Source organism: Solanum lycopersicum, chromosome 7 (assembly GCF_036512215.1).
Source record: "Solanum lycopersicum chromosome 7, SLM_r2.1".
Classification (NCBI taxonomy): domain Eukaryota; kingdom Viridiplantae; phylum Streptophyta; class Magnoliopsida; order Solanales; family Solanaceae; genus Solanum; species Solanum lycopersicum.
In genome coordinates, this window is record NC_090806.1 from 34,556,074 (window position 1) to 34,577,393 (window position 21,320).

Here is a 21,320-nt window from a genome sequence, read left to right on the forward strand (position 1 = left end):
CCCTTAGGTCATCTTAGTTAGGGTTGATTTCTTTACTTATACTGTTCATTTTACTTTAGGAAAATCGTAGACTTACCAACAATAAGACCATGTAAGTCAACATGGAATTTTATCTCGTGGAACCCCACACCAAAAGGATGTGTTCTACTTGCCAAGGTAGAACATTTATATTATACTAGCATCTAGCTGGATTCACTTGCTAGGTCTTATGAGGTCAACATAGTTATGGAACTATAAGATGTATATTGAAACACTCTTTATTCCCTTATGCATTATAGTTTAAATTGCATGATATTATATAGTGAAAAAGCTTTCCTCATTAGGAAATGTCCCCGTCTCATTTTGTAAAGTACAATCGGTGTAAAACTAAGTTCCCTTTATTGAAAAGTCTATATTAACTTTACTTCATTAAAATTTATTTAGGAGAATTAACTCCTCATATTCTCAACTCATAGGCTATAAGTTAGAATGTCCATTCCTCAAACTAATTTATGTGAGAAAAACTTTCACATAGACATAGTATATTCAAGCACAATGTAGTTTATAGTACAATTGAGTAAATCTTTTAGAAAAAAACTCTCTTTACAAGATCATCATGCATTCATTTATGTGTGTGCACAACTTCATATCTGAGGAAACCTTTCACATACTACGTTTAGACACTACAAGTATACATATTTCATCAAATAATATTATCATATATGTTATATCATAGATATAATTTTATGTTCATAGCTTAATCCATTCATTCATATTCATATATATATATATATATATACATGAAAATTAACAATAGTTCATATGAAAATTAACCTTTCATTAGACACCATGAACCTATACTACTTATAAGCATGCATGAGGTTTGCGTACATTGGGTAACATGATCACATAATGGATATCAACATACTATTTTGGTATCAACCCTCTTAAGACAACAATATACATTCATTCATATAGCACACACCACATTATAGCATACCAGACAAGACAACTTCAACATTTGCATTTTAGACCTTTTAACATTGGCTAGTATCAAACATTCATATAGAGTACATAGGTAGTGATAATTCACCATTAGAACTTAATAATTGTCAGCACATTGACCAAACCTAACCCTAAAAACATCATTCAATTGACATCACATCATCAATTTAAGCTAGATTATAAACTAGCATTGGAGACAAGGCATATAACTTTACATTGAAGGATCATCATAACCACACATTCATAACGCAATATCCTTTAAGTCAATGATCACAGCACATAAAGAATAAAGGAAATAAACACCTCCACCATAAGTGGATCATACCACATAATGTTATACAAAGCCAATCATCTAGTAATTCTATAGAAAAGTAGAAGAAGTAAAGCAATCTTAATAATTCACTATGATTTGATCATCATTTATAAATACTAATAATTCGTAAATGAATAATGTATTAGGCAGTACTTAAAAGTACATTAACATAATCGAAATCATAACTCAACCATGATAAGATCAATATCACATTATGTACACTACGTCATCCATTCTATAGGAAGTAGAGGCACCTAGATAAAACTTAACAAACCTCCAAACCTTGATCCTCCTTGATCAATTATCTAGAATTCATTACCTATTAATATATAAGACAGTAGCTATACTAATTTTACCATAATTGAATCATACTACAATCAAACTAACATTGGTATCACAATAACCATAATATAACCTAAATTTAGAAATCGCGAGGATAATTGGTTTATCATAAAATTGGATTGAAAACCACATTCAAAACAGTAGATAATCATCATTTCATTATATATCATACATTTTAAATCATTTTTATAAAGAACCCATGGATAGATTTGAAAATAGACAATTTGATCATGAAATCTCTTCGAAAACCTTTGAAGGAGCTCTCTAGATGAATGGATATCTAAAAAAAGAAAGATCACCAAACCTAATTATATGATAAAACCAGGAAAAGTTGATGAATAAATCTTGAGAATCCATCACCATGGCTTTTCTTGAGCTTCATCTCCAATGGAGGTTTCTAGAGAGGTTTTGTTTTGACAGGGAAGTCTTATTTTAATGAATCAGGTCTAACTGAGGTTAAAGGATTATATACTAACTTAAAATACCTAAAAACACTTAAAAAACCGTCCATACTAATTTAGGAACGTGGGGTGAATTTATCATTCACCCCTTTAATGAAAAGTGTGCATGGCAAGCAGTTGCAAGTTGCGTCGACGAGAGTAGACAATGGGGTCTAAATTGGAAGACGACTCATCCTGCTACTTCGTTGTTTATTACTGCTTATCCTCATTTGGGAATTGATTCTGAACAATATAAGTTTTGAGCTACGGACAAACCAAAGGGGCGTAGCCTATAGCACGGGGCATCGATTGTTATCCCGTCAATTGACACAACAAGACAGTGTCTAGGCAGCGTTTGGTCCTCCTCATGGACCCCGTGGGTGGTCCTTGAGGTGTCATACCCAGACATTTCCAACGTAAATATGATAACATACAATTGAAGGACTTTCGATATCAATTTTAACAAAAACTAACACGTAAAACATGCCAAAGACACACTAAGACACACATGCACGTCTCAAGGATAACTTTCGAACGTCATCATAAGTTTATCTTAAATGATTTTACCACAAGTGGGAATGATGATGTTAGTAGAAAGTTTGTATATATTACTACCTTTTCCTTCTATTCCTAATCAATCTTGATACCAAAGAGTTCCTTAGAATCTAGGTATGAGGGGGTTTTTTGGCATATGAGTATGAGTTGCATGCTCTTCATATGATATGCATGTCTTAAATGATACTTTTTTATGCATGTTATGAATGGTAATTATTGCATAAAAAGGGATTTTTATCAAATTGTATGTTTCACATGTTGTTGTGCCTCTTGATATGTTAAATGTGCATTTAACTTCATAGGGTGTGATGATGCTTGACAACACCTTTGATATGAGAGTGTTTTTTCTCTATAATGAGAATTTGAGTCTTCGTTAAATAAGAAAGTGTGAGAACAATTTAAAAAGTAATGACTTTTATGATTGAAGAAGTGTTGTTGTAGGCTCAATCTTGAGAAGTCATGGTATGTCTAGTAAATGTCATCAATGTGTGTCTATGAAGTGTAAAAACTTTCCTAATTGATGCATATGTAAGAAAGATATTGTAATGCTAGAAATTGAAATTGTATAAAATAACTTCCTATTGTTGTGATATGTGTGGGGTGAGCTGCCATTTTGACTTCATAAGGAGGAGGGAATGAGTATATAGTGGTTCGAAGTAAATAAATCCTACTTAAAAATTAATTGACCTTTGTGAATTGGTTTTATGTGAACTCTATGATGCCATGTGTGTATGTTGTGACTAGGAGAAGGTAGTTCCTCCTTGAACCAAAGTTAAGAATGGTAATGTTATATATGACATGGATGGTATTATCTCTACGCTATAAGATTGTAGTTGATCTACATTATTAATGATTTTTGTGCAACCAAATTAATTGCTTAATTTGTCATGAGTTGAAATGTGGAGATGGCCTATGTGTGCAAGTAAAATCCATTATATATCTAACTTTATGATGAAATAATGAGCATGCCAAAATTTGGAGACGGTAGTTCCTCCAAATGGCAAATATTGTATGAAGAAGTGTGTAATCATGGAATGAAATTGTAAGAGTAATCTATGTTTGATTATGTTGCCCTTGTTGCATGATGGTATAAAGTTGGTGTTCCATGTAAGTTTGATGATTGACTCTTATGTGATAACATGTTCAATTTTGTGAGTTTCTCTATGGTTCATTGAGTCCTTAAAATTGTTTTAAAGGTTCCAAGTATCATTTGAAGACGAATGTTCCTATGTGGAGGATATTGTCAAGACTGTTTTATCGAAAAAACATTTGTTTGAGGATTTTCTACTTTTTTAGAGTCGCCACTTAATTTTTGAGAAAAATTAAGAAAACTTCTATTAACAAAAGACTTAACAAAAAATCAATTGAAAATAATTTTAAAGGGGTTTGGGTATTACTATTAACGTCTTAGAAAGGTTTAAAAGAACCCAAGACGTCCGCTAACTTACAGCTATCCGACAACCAATTTATTTTGCTAAACTTAAAGTGCGATAAAAGTATTTCTTTGTTTTAAAATGAATGTCCAAATCATTTAAGATTGTTTTGAAAGTGAAATTATTTATCTAAGTGAATTTAATTTGTAAAACCTTTAAGACATTTACTTGATTTTATCGAGTCGTTAAAACCAAAGTGGCATTTTTTGAGGAATCGGATTTTCCTAATCTTTAGAACTAAAGACATGTAAAACAAATGAGTAATTAAAAGCAAGTATAGAGAGAGAGGGAAAGAGATTTGGGTCCAAATCCGGGTCTCTATCCCCCTTGACCGATATTTGAACCCACCTATTTGGTCTTTCACCCATTTAACTTTTTGCCTTTGACACATTTCCACCTGTCCTAAGCCTCTTACAAAAAATAAATGCATAAATTAAATACAACAAGGTCTTAGGCCAAAAATTAAAAAATAAAAAGTAAAGAATAAAATAATGTGGATTCTTGACCCAACTTCTTCAACTCCTTGGTTTGCTTCGAATTTCACTCCATGATCTGTTCATCAGTTTACGGTATGATTGACTAGAAATGGAAAAAAACTTAAGACTTTGAGGCTTTCTTGAAATGCAGGGGATGAATGAAGTCCACGAGGACTCGGGCAGATTTTTACATGGAAAAAAATGGCAAGAGATTAGCATGCGAAATAACGAAATGAAGGTGGTGTAATTTTGAAATGAATCAAATTTAGTAAAATCGAGAACCTCTTGAAAAGCTTAAATTAAGAAGAAACATATAACTGCAAAAAGAACAACAAATTAACAAATGAATAAATAAGTGGAGAAGATGCAACACTTGAGCAGTAGCCCATATTTGTATATACACATAGCTATGTGCCTAATTTGCTCCAAGGAATACATGATTCTTAATTAACAATAAAAGTACTAAGGAACAAACTCCAGATTTAAAAAAATTCATCTGTTTTAGCCTAGCTAGCTCTATTCGATTGAATCCAACAATATTGATTAACACACTGGAAGAAAGGGTTGGAAATTAGGTTGAAACAAACACAATCTTATGCGAAGGAAAAGAGAACAAATTTGATTTCTTGCCGATCCATTTTAAAAAAAATTGTGATTGTGAATAAACCAACCCAAAAGAACACATTTTCCTCAAATTAATCATACCGGACACAAAAACACATATACATAAATATATACAAAAATATGATGGATATTCCACTAAGCAAGGGAACCATACGATAACTAAGAAAGATGGCGATAAAAAACACTAAAACGTAAGCATGAGATAGTTACTGCTATCCTAAACGATAACAACATGCTAAAAAACACACACTAAGCCTTAGGATATCAAAAGGTTAACAGACATTTAAGTTTCAAACTAAGAAATATGAATTCTACTATAAGAATGACAATGAAGTATCATTCCACGCATGCTAATTTCCAAGGAAAGTAATTGACCTTACTTCTAATTATCAAAACCTCAAAATACAAACCGGAAACCTTTCTAAGTGAAGCTTAAAAGTGTAGATATATTCTATGAACCATTTCATTATAAAACTCACTAAACGACACAAAAGGGATATAATATAAACAAACCTAAGACATAAAGAAAAAACACACATGCAAACAAATACTAGACACTTGAATCGAAACCTAGGTGAGAGATGTGTTTGGACAGCCTCCCACGAGATGTTTAAGGTGATGAAAGTGTAGAACCAAGCATATATACGAGAGAACCAACACAAGTTCCAATCAATCACGAATACTACAAAGGATTCATTATTGTTGGCCTCCGACTCACTCTTTTAACACGAGGTGAAAGAATAATGCCCATGGCATCAAGTAATTAATCCATAACGCAGATTTGAAAATGTTTATGAAACATGTTCAAGAAAGGAAACATAATATTATAATGCTAATAGCTCCTTAAACCAAATCAACATCAAGTTAACTAAAATAACATCCATAACATAGTAAAACTCATATAAGGAAAAATCAACTCACTGGTAACTCAATAAACAGACAACCATAGGACACATATACATTATTTCAAAGCATCGTCAGCTGACCAGTAGTTAAAAGCAAGAAAATCGTGGATTCGAAATTTTTGGACATACCGAATATATGTTTTAAAAAAAGAAAAGTCTAATAGAAGCTTATAATGAAAAAATAGTTCCTTTCTGGGCAGCAACAGGGACAAGAAGAGAAGAAGATGACGACTTCACCGTGCCAGCAACAATCAAGGGAACAACGAAGAAGATGAAACAAAATCTCGAACCTTAGACAAACATGGCGACCAAACCTTCAACTTCTGTTAATATCTTTCAACTCTAAAGATTACAAGAATCCTATATGAAATTTTTCAATGGAAAAGTTAATAGTCTTGTTTCTTTACTTGTTCTCTCTTTTAAAATCCCCCCAAAAAAACCCTTCACAAGGTGAAGAAAAGGGGTATTTATAGAGGGGAATTAGGGTTTTTTGGATTGGGGAGGGCCGGGGAATTCTCGGATTAGCTTGGCTACAATCAAACACTCACTTCGATTTCAAAATTTGAAATCCTTTCCAAGAACAATGAGTAGGTTGCATTTTGATGAAAAACACCACCTAAAATCTGACTTTTAGAGCGACACATATGGTTGGGATGTAGTCCTTCGTACTTGAAATCGACGTGGCATCCATCCACACGAGAAAGGACGAATATTTCAGAGGTTCCGAGTAGGGTAAGGCAATGTTGTACGAGAAAAAAAAGATAGAGACGTTAAAGCAGGAGAGACGCGTGACTCTGCCACACTACAATGAGAACTCGCGATTGTCTTTCGCGCGTGAAAAAGATGAAGATTCGCACGTGTCATCTTTGTCTGCTGTTGATTTGCCTCTACCTGTATGAGGATATCTACGCTTGAAGAAGATGAAAGGAATAGGACTGGTCGAGAAGGGAAAGTGGGCTGGAAGATTTAGTGTGGGAGGGTTGGTCCAATGGGATTTGGAAAATTTAATGAGCTGGAATATTTAATTATTTCATTATGTTTGGTTCATCTAGAATTCTAAGAATAGGGATTGGGCCTGGGCTGTATAAAATGTGTGGCTGGAAATAATTAAAGGGGTGAAATTGGGCCAAACTCGTCTAGGAGGAGAAAGACAAGAACTTTTGAATTTGAACCATTCTATGAAGCCAAATGAATTTAAACTGTGACAAAAATTACTTTGAGTAACATGGATTGGAATTTAATTAATCGACGAACCTCTTAAATTTTAACGATATGAAATTGTTAGCTTAATTATAACCAAAAAGGAAAAAAGTAAGTTAACCATTTAGCCAAAATTAAATTAATACGGATGTTAAGTAAAATTTCAAAATCTTTTTGAAACGATTTTCGAGTATTTCTAAAATAAACTAATAACATATAATATATGTGTATAGGTATGCACATATAACTTTAAAGATCATAAAACGGGTAAAATAACTTTAACAAATGACGAAAATAAAACTTGGAATTTTATAACTTCCATTATTTCAACTCGTTTGGAATCAATATGCTCGAGAATTAATTATCACCGAGGAGGGTCGAAATTGCGTGTCAACAATTGTCCCACATTTTACATGGATTGATGCAAAAAATTTGGGGAAAATGAAATTGACAACCCAAAATTTTGACCGATCACATAATAAACTAGGGGCCGGATTTGATATGGAATTTTTTAATTATTGCTGGACCCCGAAAATGGGCTTACTACATATCTCAGGCTATATGAGAATTTAGTCCACTTGTAATTCGAGTCAATCAGTTTAAAAGGAAATCTATTATGCTAGATAACCTTCGGTTCTAGACAAGTGACAAATTAAGTCGAGTGTGAAAAAGAGTCTTGCAACCTCTTATTCATGAATGTGATTCACCTCACACCCATAAGTAAGAACTTACACGAAGATAATTTCCAAAACTCTTGGTGCACTGTCACTCAGATTGGAAACTTGCTTCTGGTAGAACGAAATTCCGGATGCAAAACTAAAATTGACAAAAGCCAAAAAAAAACCAACATGCTTTCTAATAGGGGCGTTGTTTGATTGTGCTGGAAGTCGCTCCTATGCTCGCGTATTAAGAGTTTGACATTCCTCTTTGGATTATGTCCCAGTTCACTTCTAAGAAAAGTTCTATGTAGTGCTGCATCCTTTTTGATTCGTCCACACTTATGGTATGTTTCGAAGAATTTATCCTTTCGAATTCTCTCGACAATGACAGATTAAACTCGTCAGCATAAAAATATAATTAAGATAGGAGACAGTTTCTTTTACCATGTCGATACTTAATTTTTCTCCTCGACATTTGACATCAACTCGATTGGTTTGACGTAAAGCAAATATCGCTTATGTCTTATGTTTGCAATATAATCTTCAATGTATTTTTCATTTGATGTCAACATAAAGGAAAGTTTATGCGTTGTGCTAGTATTTCTCTTGTCGTCGTCTTCGATGCTCTTCTTGATATTTTCATTTATCAAAATAAAAGAATGCAGTTGATGCCAATTTATAATATTTCTCTTGGGATACACGATTTTCTTTTCTGGCAGTGCATGACTTCATGGGGGCATGAAAATATTCTAGCGATGCGTAAATTTCTTTAAAGTATGAAATCTTCTCACAATGCATAACTTTTCTGCAAGGCATGAAATCCTGTCGCTATGCATAAATTTCTGCGAAGTATGAAATCTTCTCGGGATGCATAAATTTTAGCGAGTCACGGAATCTTCCCGTGATGTATTAATTTCTGCGAGGTATGAAATCTTCTCGCGATGCATAAATTTCAACGGGGTATAGAATATTCTCGCAATGCTTGGATATTAACTCGCAATACATGATCTTCTACGATGCATGAATATTAACTCGCGATGCATAATTTTTCGAGATGCATGAATATTGGATCACGACGCGTGATTTTTTTTGATGCATAGATATTTAATCGCTATGCATGAATATTGACTCGCAATGCATGAATTTCAATGGGCCATGGAATCTTATCGAGATTCTTGGATATTAACTCGCTATGCATGATCCTCCGTGATGCATCAATATTAACTCTTGATACCATCCTTGATACAAAATGAAGATAGTACTTCAATCGACCACCATAGTGATATTCTTGGTGCTTTCTGGATAATCATATCGTCTCTAATGATAATAATGGTAAAACAACTTCCACATTATATATCGTCTAGATTGACCATAAAATAATTGACCCCTCCGGGTAATGCATAATATCATATCCGATATTACGATGCAAATGACGTCTTTTACGGGAAACGTAAAGTCTTCCTTCAGATTTGTTCTTGATTCACCTTCGAATCTAGCTGGACCTTATTTATAAATTTAATGTTGTTGGAAATTGATTGAAATAAACAATTCATATTCCCAAGTCTCTAACATAAGTTATATACATCGATTCCTGCTTCTTGGAAAAATATCGATTTTAGGATAGTTTTCTCTTTATTTGACTTCTCATATTTGCGGTCGGAGAAATTTGATGACTTCTCAGCAATATTATAAATCTGCATCCATAAAAAAATAGTTAGTTTTAAAACTGACTAATATGTGCCCATTATTCAGTTGTTTGCTCCTTGTCCATCTATGTCCAGTTGATCTTCCTGATCTCCCCACTCATGATAGATAAGACAAGATATTTTACATCAAAACAAATGACCCATAAAATGAAAATCTTTAAGAAAAATAAATTTTTAAGAAGTAGTATTTTTAGAAGAAAAGTCACTGCCACGTCAGGTCTGGCGAGCTTTCTTGAGCCTGATGCTTAGAATTATCTAGAATTATTTGTTGGGGAGTATTCAAGACCAAACTAAACTGTGGATAAACCCATGTTGAAATTATGAGGCCATCCTCAAAAATTTTGTCCCCGTTATCTGTCTTGCTTATCTTTCAATTGTAAATGAGTAGATTGCGGAACTTTAGAGATCTTCTCAAAAACTCTGTCCCAGTTGCAAATATCAAAATATTCAGTCTTCACTTGTTGATGAAGAATGTTGTTCTCGAGAATTTTTGAGTCCCTCTTAAAAATTCTCTCCCAGTTTCTATTGTAAAGAGGAATAGAAATCTTATGGGAGATATGACCGAACCCTTGTGGTACTTACGTATCACGTTGAGGAAGGAATCAGGTCAAACGTATTTTCCCTCATAGAAAAAAATAAGAAAATTTATGAAAAACACTGATCGAGGTCGACATAGGCCGCCGACGTATCTCATTTTTGAGAATTCAGGTCGAATGTATTTCAATTATAAAGAAATATTTAAGGAGGATAAATGGGGTGAACAAGGCCGATGTAGGCCACCTATGTAGCTCATTCTTGAGAATTCAAGTCAGACGTAGGTCAAAATAAATACAAGCAAATAGATTGATTACAAATAAATGACAGAAATACAAACTGACTTTACATGCAGTATCTCTTGACAACATCTGAGTTGATAGGTTTAGTCCATGCGGTGCCACACATCTCCAACACGAACAAAGCACCTCCACATAACACTTTGTGAACCATGTAAGGACCTTGCCAATTTGGTGAGAATTTTGCTTTGTATTTGTCTTGATGAGGAAAAATGTGCTTATGCACCAACTGACAAACTTCAAAAATTCTAGTTCTTACTCTCATGTGAAAAGCACGAATCATTCTTTGACGATACAACTGACCATGACAAACAGCCACCATTCTCTTCTCGTCAATCAAAGTTAACTGATTGGTTCTCTTTCTAACCCATTCAGTGTTACTCAACTCAGCTTCTTGGATGATTCTCAATGACGGTATCTCATCTTCAGTAGGTATGACTGTTTCTGTTCCGTATACTAGTACGTACGGGGTAGCCCCAGTCAATATTCTAACGTTCGTTCAGTAACCCAATAAAGCATATGGAAACATCTCATGCAAACCTCGATGATTGTCAACCCTTTTTGACATAATCTTCATGATGTTCTTATTGCGGCTTCTACAGCTCCATTCATCTAGCGCGATAAGTGGTTGAGTTTCAGTGCATGATCTTGAATTGCTCATATATATCTCTCATCAAGTGACTATTAAGATTTGCACCATTATCAATATTGATGGATCTGGCACCAAATTTGCATATCCGATTGTTGCGAACAAAATCAGCAACAACTTTCTTGGTTACCGGCTTGGAAGAAGCTGCTTCCACCCAATTGGTGAAATTATCAATGGCAACCAAAATAAATCTATGTACATCAAAAGTAGCTGGCTCTATCAGACCGATGACATCCATACCCTAAGCTAAAAATGGCAAAGGTGAACTCATACCATTGAGTTCGTGAGGTGGCACTCAGATCAAATCACCTTGAACTTGACATTTATGACATTTTTGCACAAACTTGCAGCAGTCATTCTCCATAGTCATCTAGAAATAACCGGCTCAGAGGATATTTCTTGCCAAAGTGAGCCCATTCATATACGTGAACTCCGGCATGTATCTATTCAATAAGCTTCACAGCTTTAACCGCATGAACACATATGAGAAGACTCAAATCTGGAGTCCTCCAATAAAGGAATTTTTCTCTTAGAAATAAATTAAGATCCATATGGCGTATCGACTTCTTCTGGTCGGATGTAGCATATTCAGGATAAATTCCAGACTCCAAATACATCTTTATATCAAAATACCATGGCAAACAATCCGATTCTGCTTCAAGATGTGAAAAATGGACTGGGTGTTCTTTTAGCTCTATATCTAGAGAATTAATATAATCGTGTCTGCATGATTGATTATTGAAGCGATTGTGACAAGAGCATCATCCAATTCATTCTGTATCCTAGGGGTTTGTCTGAACTCGATCTTACGAAATCTTTTGCACAACTTATTTACATGTTGTATGTAAGGTATAATCTTCGGGTACTTCACAGCCCATTCTCCTTAAACTTTATGAATCAACTAGTTTGAATTTACAATAAACAGCAAATTGTAGACATTCATGTAAATGACCATCCTCAAACAAAGAATGAAAGATTCATATTCAGCCATGTTGTTCGTGCAATTAAATTGGAGCTTAGATGCCATGGGATAGTTATGACCAGATTCTGACTATAAGACCGCCCCAATACCTTTCCCTTGGTGATTTTCCGCTACATCAAAGAATAGTCTCCAACCTGGATATGCTTCATAAATATCTTCACCCACAAATGACACTTATTCATCGTGAAAATATGTATTATGCGGTTCATACTCTTCATCAATGGGATTTTCTACGATATGATTAGCCAAAGCCTATGTTTTTATCGCCTTCTAAGTTACAAACACAATATCAAACTCACTCAATAGCATTTGCCACTTAGTTAATTTTCTTGTATGCATTGCCTTCTAGAAGATATACTTTAGCGGGTCCATTCTGTAAATGAGGTATGTAGTATAAGAAGATAGATAATGTCTCAACTTCTGGGCAAGCTAAGTCTAAGCACAACACATTCTCTCCAATAGAGTGTAACGAGATTCATATAGAGTAAACTTCTCGCTTATGTAATAAATAGCTCTTTCCTTCTTTCCTATCTCATCGTGTTGACCAAGTACGCATCCGAATGCACTATCTCATACGGACAAATATAGCATCAACGGACTCCTTTCTCACAGAGGAACCAATACCGGTGGATTTTACAAATAGTTCTTAATAGCGTCAAAATGAGTCTGACACTCTTCAGTCCACCTTGTCCAAGCGTCTTTCTTCAACAGCTTGAAGATAGGGTCACACACCACAGTTGACTGAGCTGTGAATAGAGTGGTGTAGTTCAACTATCCTAAGAAACTCATCACCTCTTGAATCTCTTTAATCTTAGAAGGATCGAGCTCAATACCCCTTCTGCTTACTATAAATCCCAACAACTTGCTGGCTGGCACCCCAAAAGCACATTATGCAGGATTTAACTTTAAGTTATAACGCCGCAAACGGTTAAAAAACTTCTTCAAGTGCGTCAACAGGTCCGAACTCTTGCGGTACTTGATTATGACATCATCCACATACACCTCAATCTTCTTATGAATCATGTAATGAAATATAGTCGTCATAGCTTTCATATAGGTAGTACTAGCATTCTTGAGACCAAACTGCATCACCCTGTAGTGATATACCCCCCACGGTGTAATGAAAGTTGTCTTTTCTGCATCTTCCTCATCTATCAAAATTTGATAATAACCTACGTAATAGTCCATAAATGATTGCATTTCATTCATATTACAGTTATCCATAAGAATATGAATATTTGGCAACAGAAAATTATCCTTCGTGCTAGATTGTCGAGATCTCTGTAGTCAACACAAATTCTTATCTTCCCATCCTTCTTAGCAACCAGAACAACATTAGACAGCCAAGCCGGGTATTGTGTCACTTCTCACCAATGAAGACTCGATGTGCTTGGTGATCTCTTCTTTGATCTTTAAACTCAATTCAGACTTGAACTTCCGAGCCTTTTGCTACACCGGATTGAACCCCAAATTAATTGGAAGTTTATGTAATACATCATCGGGTACTCAGCCCTTGCATGTCACCGACTTCCTGGACGAATACATCAATGTATTCAGAAAGAAAATGAATTAGGCCTTTTATTTGCGTTTCTTTTAAGTGAATGTTGATCTTAACATCTTTAACGCACTCTAGATCTCCCACATTTACCATTTCTATTTCCTCTAGATTCGGTTTATGCTGATTTGCAAATTGCCAAAATTCCTAAGCATTATACTATGATTCCTCACTTTCTTCTTCGTAATCATCAACCTCGTCATCACCTATCTTATTTTGTTCATTCAGCTCGTGACATGACATGACATTGGCAGGTTCACAACTTACATTACTGAAACAATAAACAAATAAAGTTAAGAAAGCAAAGTATAACAGATGAGTAAATAAACAAATATTAAACTAAAAGAGGATTTCATTCAAATAAAAAAATGGTGCAAACTTTGTCCATGGCATAGGGACATGTTCCTTTTTAAACATCACAATGGAAAATTTAAAATTCAAACAATTAAGAAAATTTCAAAATGGTGGGTCTGGGGCCTCTTCCAAACTACCACCGATTTAAATATGCATAGAATGATGTCTTTCTACCAAGGAGTTCGGGGGATCGGGATGGGTGAGGAGGTCCACTTCTACAATATCTCTGCTTGCTCTCCATCACGGATGCCTGTCAACTCGACCTCTTCTTCAATGATAGCATCAACCTCCTCAAAAAGGCCACAAATTCCATCCCCAAGATCCTCCTGCTCGGTATATTCACGGACTTGAAAGGATTGATATATATGAGGGATTGTCTTATACAATGCTAGATCTTTCTTCTTTTTTGTCCTCTCATCATCATTTGTGGGGACGTACCCAATCCGTACATTTCTCCTTTTACAGAAAATTTAATGGGCTCAACATTTCCTTGGGAATTCTATCCTAATTCAAAACTTGTTCAAATCCACTTTGAAACATCACAATAGCAATCATGTAATACACAGAAGGCATGCAAGGTTGTAGGTCCAAGTCTTCACAGATGGAATTTACGAGCTCTACCTTGTAGGAATCAGTACCTCGAGATACTTGATCAATAAACAGTGTCAGTCTACCAGAGTAACTCTCTTCTCCATGAATAACCAGCTTTTTGTTCTTCCAAAAATTTTTCATTATCTAATGCAGAGTAGAAGGCACAGCTCCAACCATACGAATGAAAGGCCTTCCGAGAAGAAGGTATAGCTGGTGTCAATATCAAAGACTTGAAACTATGCACTGAATTCTACCAGACCATTTGGATGATCAAATTCACCGCCCCCAACGTATCCCTCTGAACCTCATGAAAGGCTCTTACATTGACTTGGTTTTGTTCCAACTTCCCAAGGTCAAACCTTAACTGCCTTAGTGTCGACAATGGGCAAATATTTAGACCAGATTCATCATCCACTTAAATACGAATTATGACTTTCTCGCAGCACACAACAGTGATGTGCAACACCTTGTTGTGTAACATCCCTTCAAAAGCAACTCATAATTGCAATAGCTAATCTGATGCCCTTGAATTACTTGGTTTATCATAACGGTCACATTATCGCTGCTTGTGCCCATGGGCACATTCGTATCATCAAGAGCCTTTATCAAAGCCTGCCTATGCAATTTGGAACTCATCAGCACAGACCATATGGAGATCTTGACTGGAGTCTTCTCTAGATACATGACAATAGAATAATCCTTCAACTTCATTCTTCTCCAGAATTCCTCTGCCTCACCCTCGCTTATTGGACTTTTATCTTGAATCTTCCTTTGACCTCCGAGAGCAAGATCCTCAAGAATATTAAATTTTCTAGATCGGTTAATACCTTGTCCAACAACATCTCACTCACAAATTTTTACTGGATAAGAGTTTTTGACGGCACCAAGGCAACATCCTTTGCGGGAATCAAGATAATGAACTCTTTCTTCTTTTTGATGCTCAAAGCATCTACAACCTTTTCCAACTTGTCATGAATGATTGCATTTATCACTTTTGTCATACACCAATTATCATGTGTTTCTATCATACTGACATTGTGTCCTTCATGATTTGGCAAAGGATTGTTATTGACATTAGGTGCAGATTGTTAGAGAGAAACCACCTCTTGGTCAATTAAATCCTAAATCTTGTGCTTGAGGTTTATACAGTCCTCTGTATCATGCCCAACACTGTTTGAATGATAAGAACATCTCTGGTCTGGCTTATAGTATTTTCAATTGATATCCATGGTTTTGGGCCTCACATGGTAGATATTTCTCACCGCAACCAGTCGCTCGTAAACCTTTGTTCGTATTTCTGCGAGCGCGTTGAAATTTCTCAAAGGTTTTTTCACGAATAGAGGTCGATGGGGATCAAAAATTTCTTGTATGGGAGGCATCTGTTGATGATCACAATTGTTCGGATGGTGAATTTGACTTCCGGGATATGAGTTTTGCTGGTAGTTTGTCATTGGAGCTTGGTAGTTTTGGTGGGGATTTTTATATGGTGGAGGTAGGACTTGGAAGGATGGGGTTCTCGGTAACTCGACTGCACGTTAACAAAGTTTGGAGCAACACCCTGATAGGGAGATGAAATTTTTTAGGGTTGAGGATTATTTTGGTAAATGGGAGATGGATTTTGGTAATTCAGGGGTGGACCTTGGTATAGTGGATCTTGGACGTTTGGATAAGTAGAGGTAGAACTATGATAAATTGGAGAATTTTTGGGATGACTAGTTTGTGCATAATAAGCTTGGTAGGAATTTTGGGAAGGCCAAGAATGACCTTGGGAATATGACAAGCTTCTGCGGGTTGTCTTTCCCCCATAAGAAACAGAAACAATTTCTTCTCTTTTCTTCTTCAACGTTCCTGATGATCCGGGTGATGCAGCAACACGATCTATGTTTCCTATTTGCAACCCATCTTCGATAGTCTCACCAACTTTGACAATCTCAACAAATTTTGCTCTTATGAGCAACAGGATTCGATCATAATACTCGAACTCTTGCACCCGCACGAAAACTTCTACAAATTCCTTTCAGACATGGGTGATCTGACCCTCCCTGCTTATTTTCTCCACCTATAGGTAAACTCTCTATAGCTCACAGTTATTTTTTTCTTTATCTTTTCCAAAGAGTATCGGTCTGGAACAATTTCTACATTGTAAGAAAGTTGATCGATAAAATCTTTGGCCAATGCATTCTAGTTGGGCTATTTCCTAGTTTCATGCGAGGTGAAACATTCAATATCTTCTCCACACAGGGTTCAGCTGAAGAGTCGTATCAATAGATTTTCATCCCTTTCAACTCCCACTAGCTGGTCATAGTTGGCTCTTAGATGAGCGATAGGGTTTCCCACTCCTTTGAAAGTGGCAAACTTTGGGATCTTGAACCCTTCTAGAAGGTCCAAATACATAAGTATTCATAACTGAGCCTGGCGATATCAGGGATGCATTGGAGCTCTTTCATGGCTTTCTTAATATCTTCTTTTATGTCTATCTTTATCTCTTTGTTTGCCCTCCACTCCTTTTCCTATTCCTTATAATTGCCAGCTCATAACCATGCACACCGTGCTCGACAAGGACGATAATTTGGAAAGTGGTTATTTTGGGTAAGGGTGGAGCTACAAAGGGATTCTAAGAATGTTTAGCGGTTTGATAATTCTGTAGGTAAGTCTGCAGATTGGTATAATGATTTAAGTGGTGGTAAGGTGTTTGTGGATTAAAATTATTTTGATTTGGATTTTGATTTTTGTTTTGTTATGGTGGAGAGGTTTAATGATGTGTATTTTGAGGATGGGGTGGAATTTGGGGATGGTTTTCTGGAGGATGAGTTGGAGTTTGATAGGATGCGGAAGTAGATTGGGGATTTTGGTTAGTCAGATCTATAAATTACGGATTCAGAGAAGGTGTAGATGGTTTATTCTGATCTGGATCCTAATTTGAAGAAGGAAAGTATATTGGAGGTCTCCCATCAGCAGCATTAGCAGCAAACTCTGGCAGAGGCAAAACCTGTCTCCTTTGCATTTCGAAACTTAGTTCTGCAATATGCTACATTAATTGCAGAATCAACTCATTTTGGTCGGCTATGGTGGGTTGATCCACCACAACATCAGTAAGACTTACTTTTTCATTAATATACCTCATAATAGTCTTTTCTTTGCCTGATCTTTGTCTAGGGAAAGAATTTGTGGGACATTTTGATCTGGTAAAATAGGGATGATCTTCCAGCTTTTGATTGACACAAATCAGTTTCAAAGTACCTGAGAAGGAAAATAACTGAAAGGCAGGTTTGTCAGTGCAGATTCAGAATAAAAAATTCATAATATCACACAGAGAGCATATAAACATAGAATTTCCTTTGTTTGGGGATATCTTCAACACATGAGTAAGAACGGAAACGTATTTTTTTCAAAAGAAGGAGTTTGCTTGTTTTAGTTTTGACACTGTATCAGAAAGTCTAAATCACGTAGAGACAAGGCTCTTTAACATCCGTTGATCTAGTCTTTGCATCTTCTCATAACATGAAGGGGGAGAATGAAAAATTTTAAAAGTTGGGGCCGGTCCTGGGAAGGCTACCTAGGTATCTCACAAGGAGAATTCAGGCCCAACGTAGTTCAAATACAAGATAAACATTTTCATTCATTTGATCATTACAATTACAAGGAAATTAGAAGGAAACAATAGAGCTTTTAAAAGATAAAATGATGACAACACGTTAGTCATATACGTTCTTGTTGCGGCATTAGTCTCCTACTTTCAGATGGCCTAGGAATGGAGGTTTGTAGACGATTTCCTCATCTTCGTCTTCCCATTTCGCTTCTGGTTGAGCATTATCGGGACCACTATTAGCTCATTGCTCGTAAATTATGTATTTTTCATGCATTTTCTGAAGTTTATATTCATATTGCTATGGATGGGTTATTTCTTCTTTCTCAGTTCGGCCATTCTTTCTCTGATGGAGGGATAATTCCTCGATTTAAACTATCACCTTCATCAAGTGACATCCTTTTAGCTAACAGAGCGGCGGTCTCCGATTCTATCCTCGCTTCTCTTTCTTGCACTTTCAACCGAAGCATGTCCAACTTCTATGGCAAGTCCTCTGTCTCCATATAAACATCTTTCTTTCTCTTCATATTTGATGCCAAATCCTCATCCAGCGTCACGGTTGCAGCTTTGTATATTGCGGTGGCCATGTCGACTCTGAGCCCTTCCTCCTTGGCTTATTGAATTTCCTGAGTGATATGTTCAATCTTTCTTTGTAGTTCTTCTCTAGTGATTTCCATCTGGATGTTCTTACCCTTGTCCATAGCAGTGATTTTTTTTGCCTTTCATGAGATGATAGAATAGTGTTTTAGGATTTGTGGTATAGGAGGAGGTCTTTTATGCGAGAAATTTAAGACTTTGAAATTTTGGTCGAACATTTTGTAATAGTGACTTTTGTGTATTATTTTGGAAATTCCTGGATAGGAGTGGGTTTACGATACCCTCATTCACAGCAACATAACACATAATCAGTTAAACACACATATATCGTGTCCTAACACATACAGGGGGCCCTTTTATGCCAAGGGTAGGCCTAGCGCATTTGAATTATGTCCGCGTGAATTTCAACCATATAAACAATTCCCCTAAAAATAAATTCCACAAGTTAATAATAATGTTCAAATAGGGGAAATAACGGATAAAAAATTAAAAACAAACTCACACAGGGGCGATTTGAAAGTGCAATAAAGGCAAGCCCACACAGGAGCTAAAATGACAAATACATATAGAAAAACCCGCGCATGGGAGAAATCCACTATGTCTCTCCAGATGGTCCTGCTCCGTTGTCGTTCCCCTGAATCTTATATTTCATAAACATATATATTAGCATTAGCAAGACTCCTTCACCCAGGCTTCCTTTTTCTTCAAAGCTTTCGTATCACATCTTCTAGATTTTCTCCTTGACCCAGGTATCGAAATCATCATAACCACGTGTCATACCTTCAACCTCTTGAGTCACCCTCTCAACAGTATCTTCGTTCTCGACAAACTTACTGAATACCTCTTGGGACTCTTTCTATACCTCTTGTAGCTCGGCAACTTCTTTGGCTTTTTTGTCCATTACGGTGTGAAAGCTGCGCCGGGTTTGGGAGGAGACGTTTTGTATATCCCTCTTTAGTTATTCTTTGTAACCCTTGTCATATCCAGCATTGAATCGGTTAGGGGCGATGGTGTCTTTATCCATACGCTTTGCACTTTTCCAATCTCTGAACATTTCAAATGCGTCGTTCACTTTACCTCTCCAATATCATTTACATAAGTGCCATAGTACGCCTCTTTGGGTACAGTTTGTATCCTCCCAAACTGTCGCAAGCTTCGAAAGGGTGCATAAGGGAGAATTCTACGAATACATAGTAGAGGAAGCACAATCTGTCTGCAGCTCTCCACGATGGCTTCTTTGGAGATGAATGGTCAAGCATCCATTGGAGATCTTCTTCTCTTAATTCAGAGAAAATTTGAGCCCATCTCCCCCTTGTTCTTCCATTGTACATATTCGCCCGGTACAACATGTTATTCAAATCTTTAAGGGTGTTCAATCTTTTCAAGAGTATGCAACTCCCGAGTCCCAGCACCCCTCACAAAATGGTTGAGGATCCACTACTGAAGGAGTAAGTGGCATCCTTGGATGTATCGATGCCCTCTTTGCATTTTTCCAGTGCTTGATACATATCGGACAAGATGACTAGAGCTATAGGATAGTACTTTGTTGTCCCTTGATTCTCATACCCTTTTAAAAAATTATGTGCAAGTGTTATAATTCGAGTATTAATACTCAGACTTGAACCTTGTGGAAATACCATCTTTCCCAATAACGCTACAACAAATGCTAATGGACAAATTTCATTCCATTCTCTATAAGAGATCTTGAACTCTCAGATGTAAATGGCGTAGAATCTTGTGTGTCCAAATCAGATGAAAAGATCTCTGAATGCTACATGTGATTCTTGGCACCAGTAGGCAAAGTATTTTCCCAAACCGAACCAGTTCGCGGTCTCTTCTACAGAAGGCTTATTAGGGATGGAGATGTCTTCTTGCTTTCTTTCCTTCCTTTCTATACAAGTCCCTACTGTGTCTATGCAGTCTTTGATCTCCTCCAAAGTTGGGGTAATTTTGGCGATTCCGAATCAGAAAACCATTGGTTGGCTATCCCAATATCTAATGAGGACCTGAACAAATTCCTGTCAACCGTTCATGTTGATTAATTCCGTCAGAGCACCCATGTATTTGTGGAGGGTTCTTCTGTGATCCCCATCCATATTATTAAACCACATCGTGAGTTGAGATGGCCCTGATAAGACCATGTTGAACTTTGGAAAACGATATGTATCTACAAAATAGAAGCTAGATAAGTTTACCCACCCCTAAATGGTTTTCACACGTACATCATTCAAATGTCAAATAAAATGATGTGTCGCAAGTCGGAGACCTTAGACACGATATTGGTGATTTTTTACTAAATGGACTTAATACACCGTGGATATCAAGTCATCTTACGCTAATGATTAATTTTGGTTTTGATTTCTATGTATCGCTCTAGCTTAGACTTACTAGAATAAGTTTCAACTTGATGGTTACCCGAGTTGGACAAACATCGGGGTGAAGCTACCAAACAACGTCAGATGACCGTGTTCCAATTGTTTGTTTGATACTTGCAAATGAATTTTTTAGTATTTCTGAACAAAGTCGTGGAATACAC

The 21,320-nt window shown here is 36.2% G+C and overlaps 1 protein-coding gene across 1 annotated transcript; it reads right to left on the reverse strand.

Moving 5' to 3' along the window:
- Nucleotides 1-10,516: 10,516 nt before the first annotated feature.
- On the reverse strand, nucleotides 10,517-11,357 carry LOC101260357 (uncharacterized). Its single transcript, XM_004243091.1, has 2 exons — nucleotides 11,168-11,357; nucleotides 10,517-10,926 (listed from the first exon to the last, which is right to left on the reverse strand). Exons 1-2 carry the CDS (start codon nucleotides 11,355-11,357, stop codon nucleotides 10,517-10,519), a joined length of 600 nt encoding a protein of 199 aa, XP_004243139.1.
- Between the last annotated feature and the right edge of the window lie 9,963 nt (nucleotides 11,358-21,320).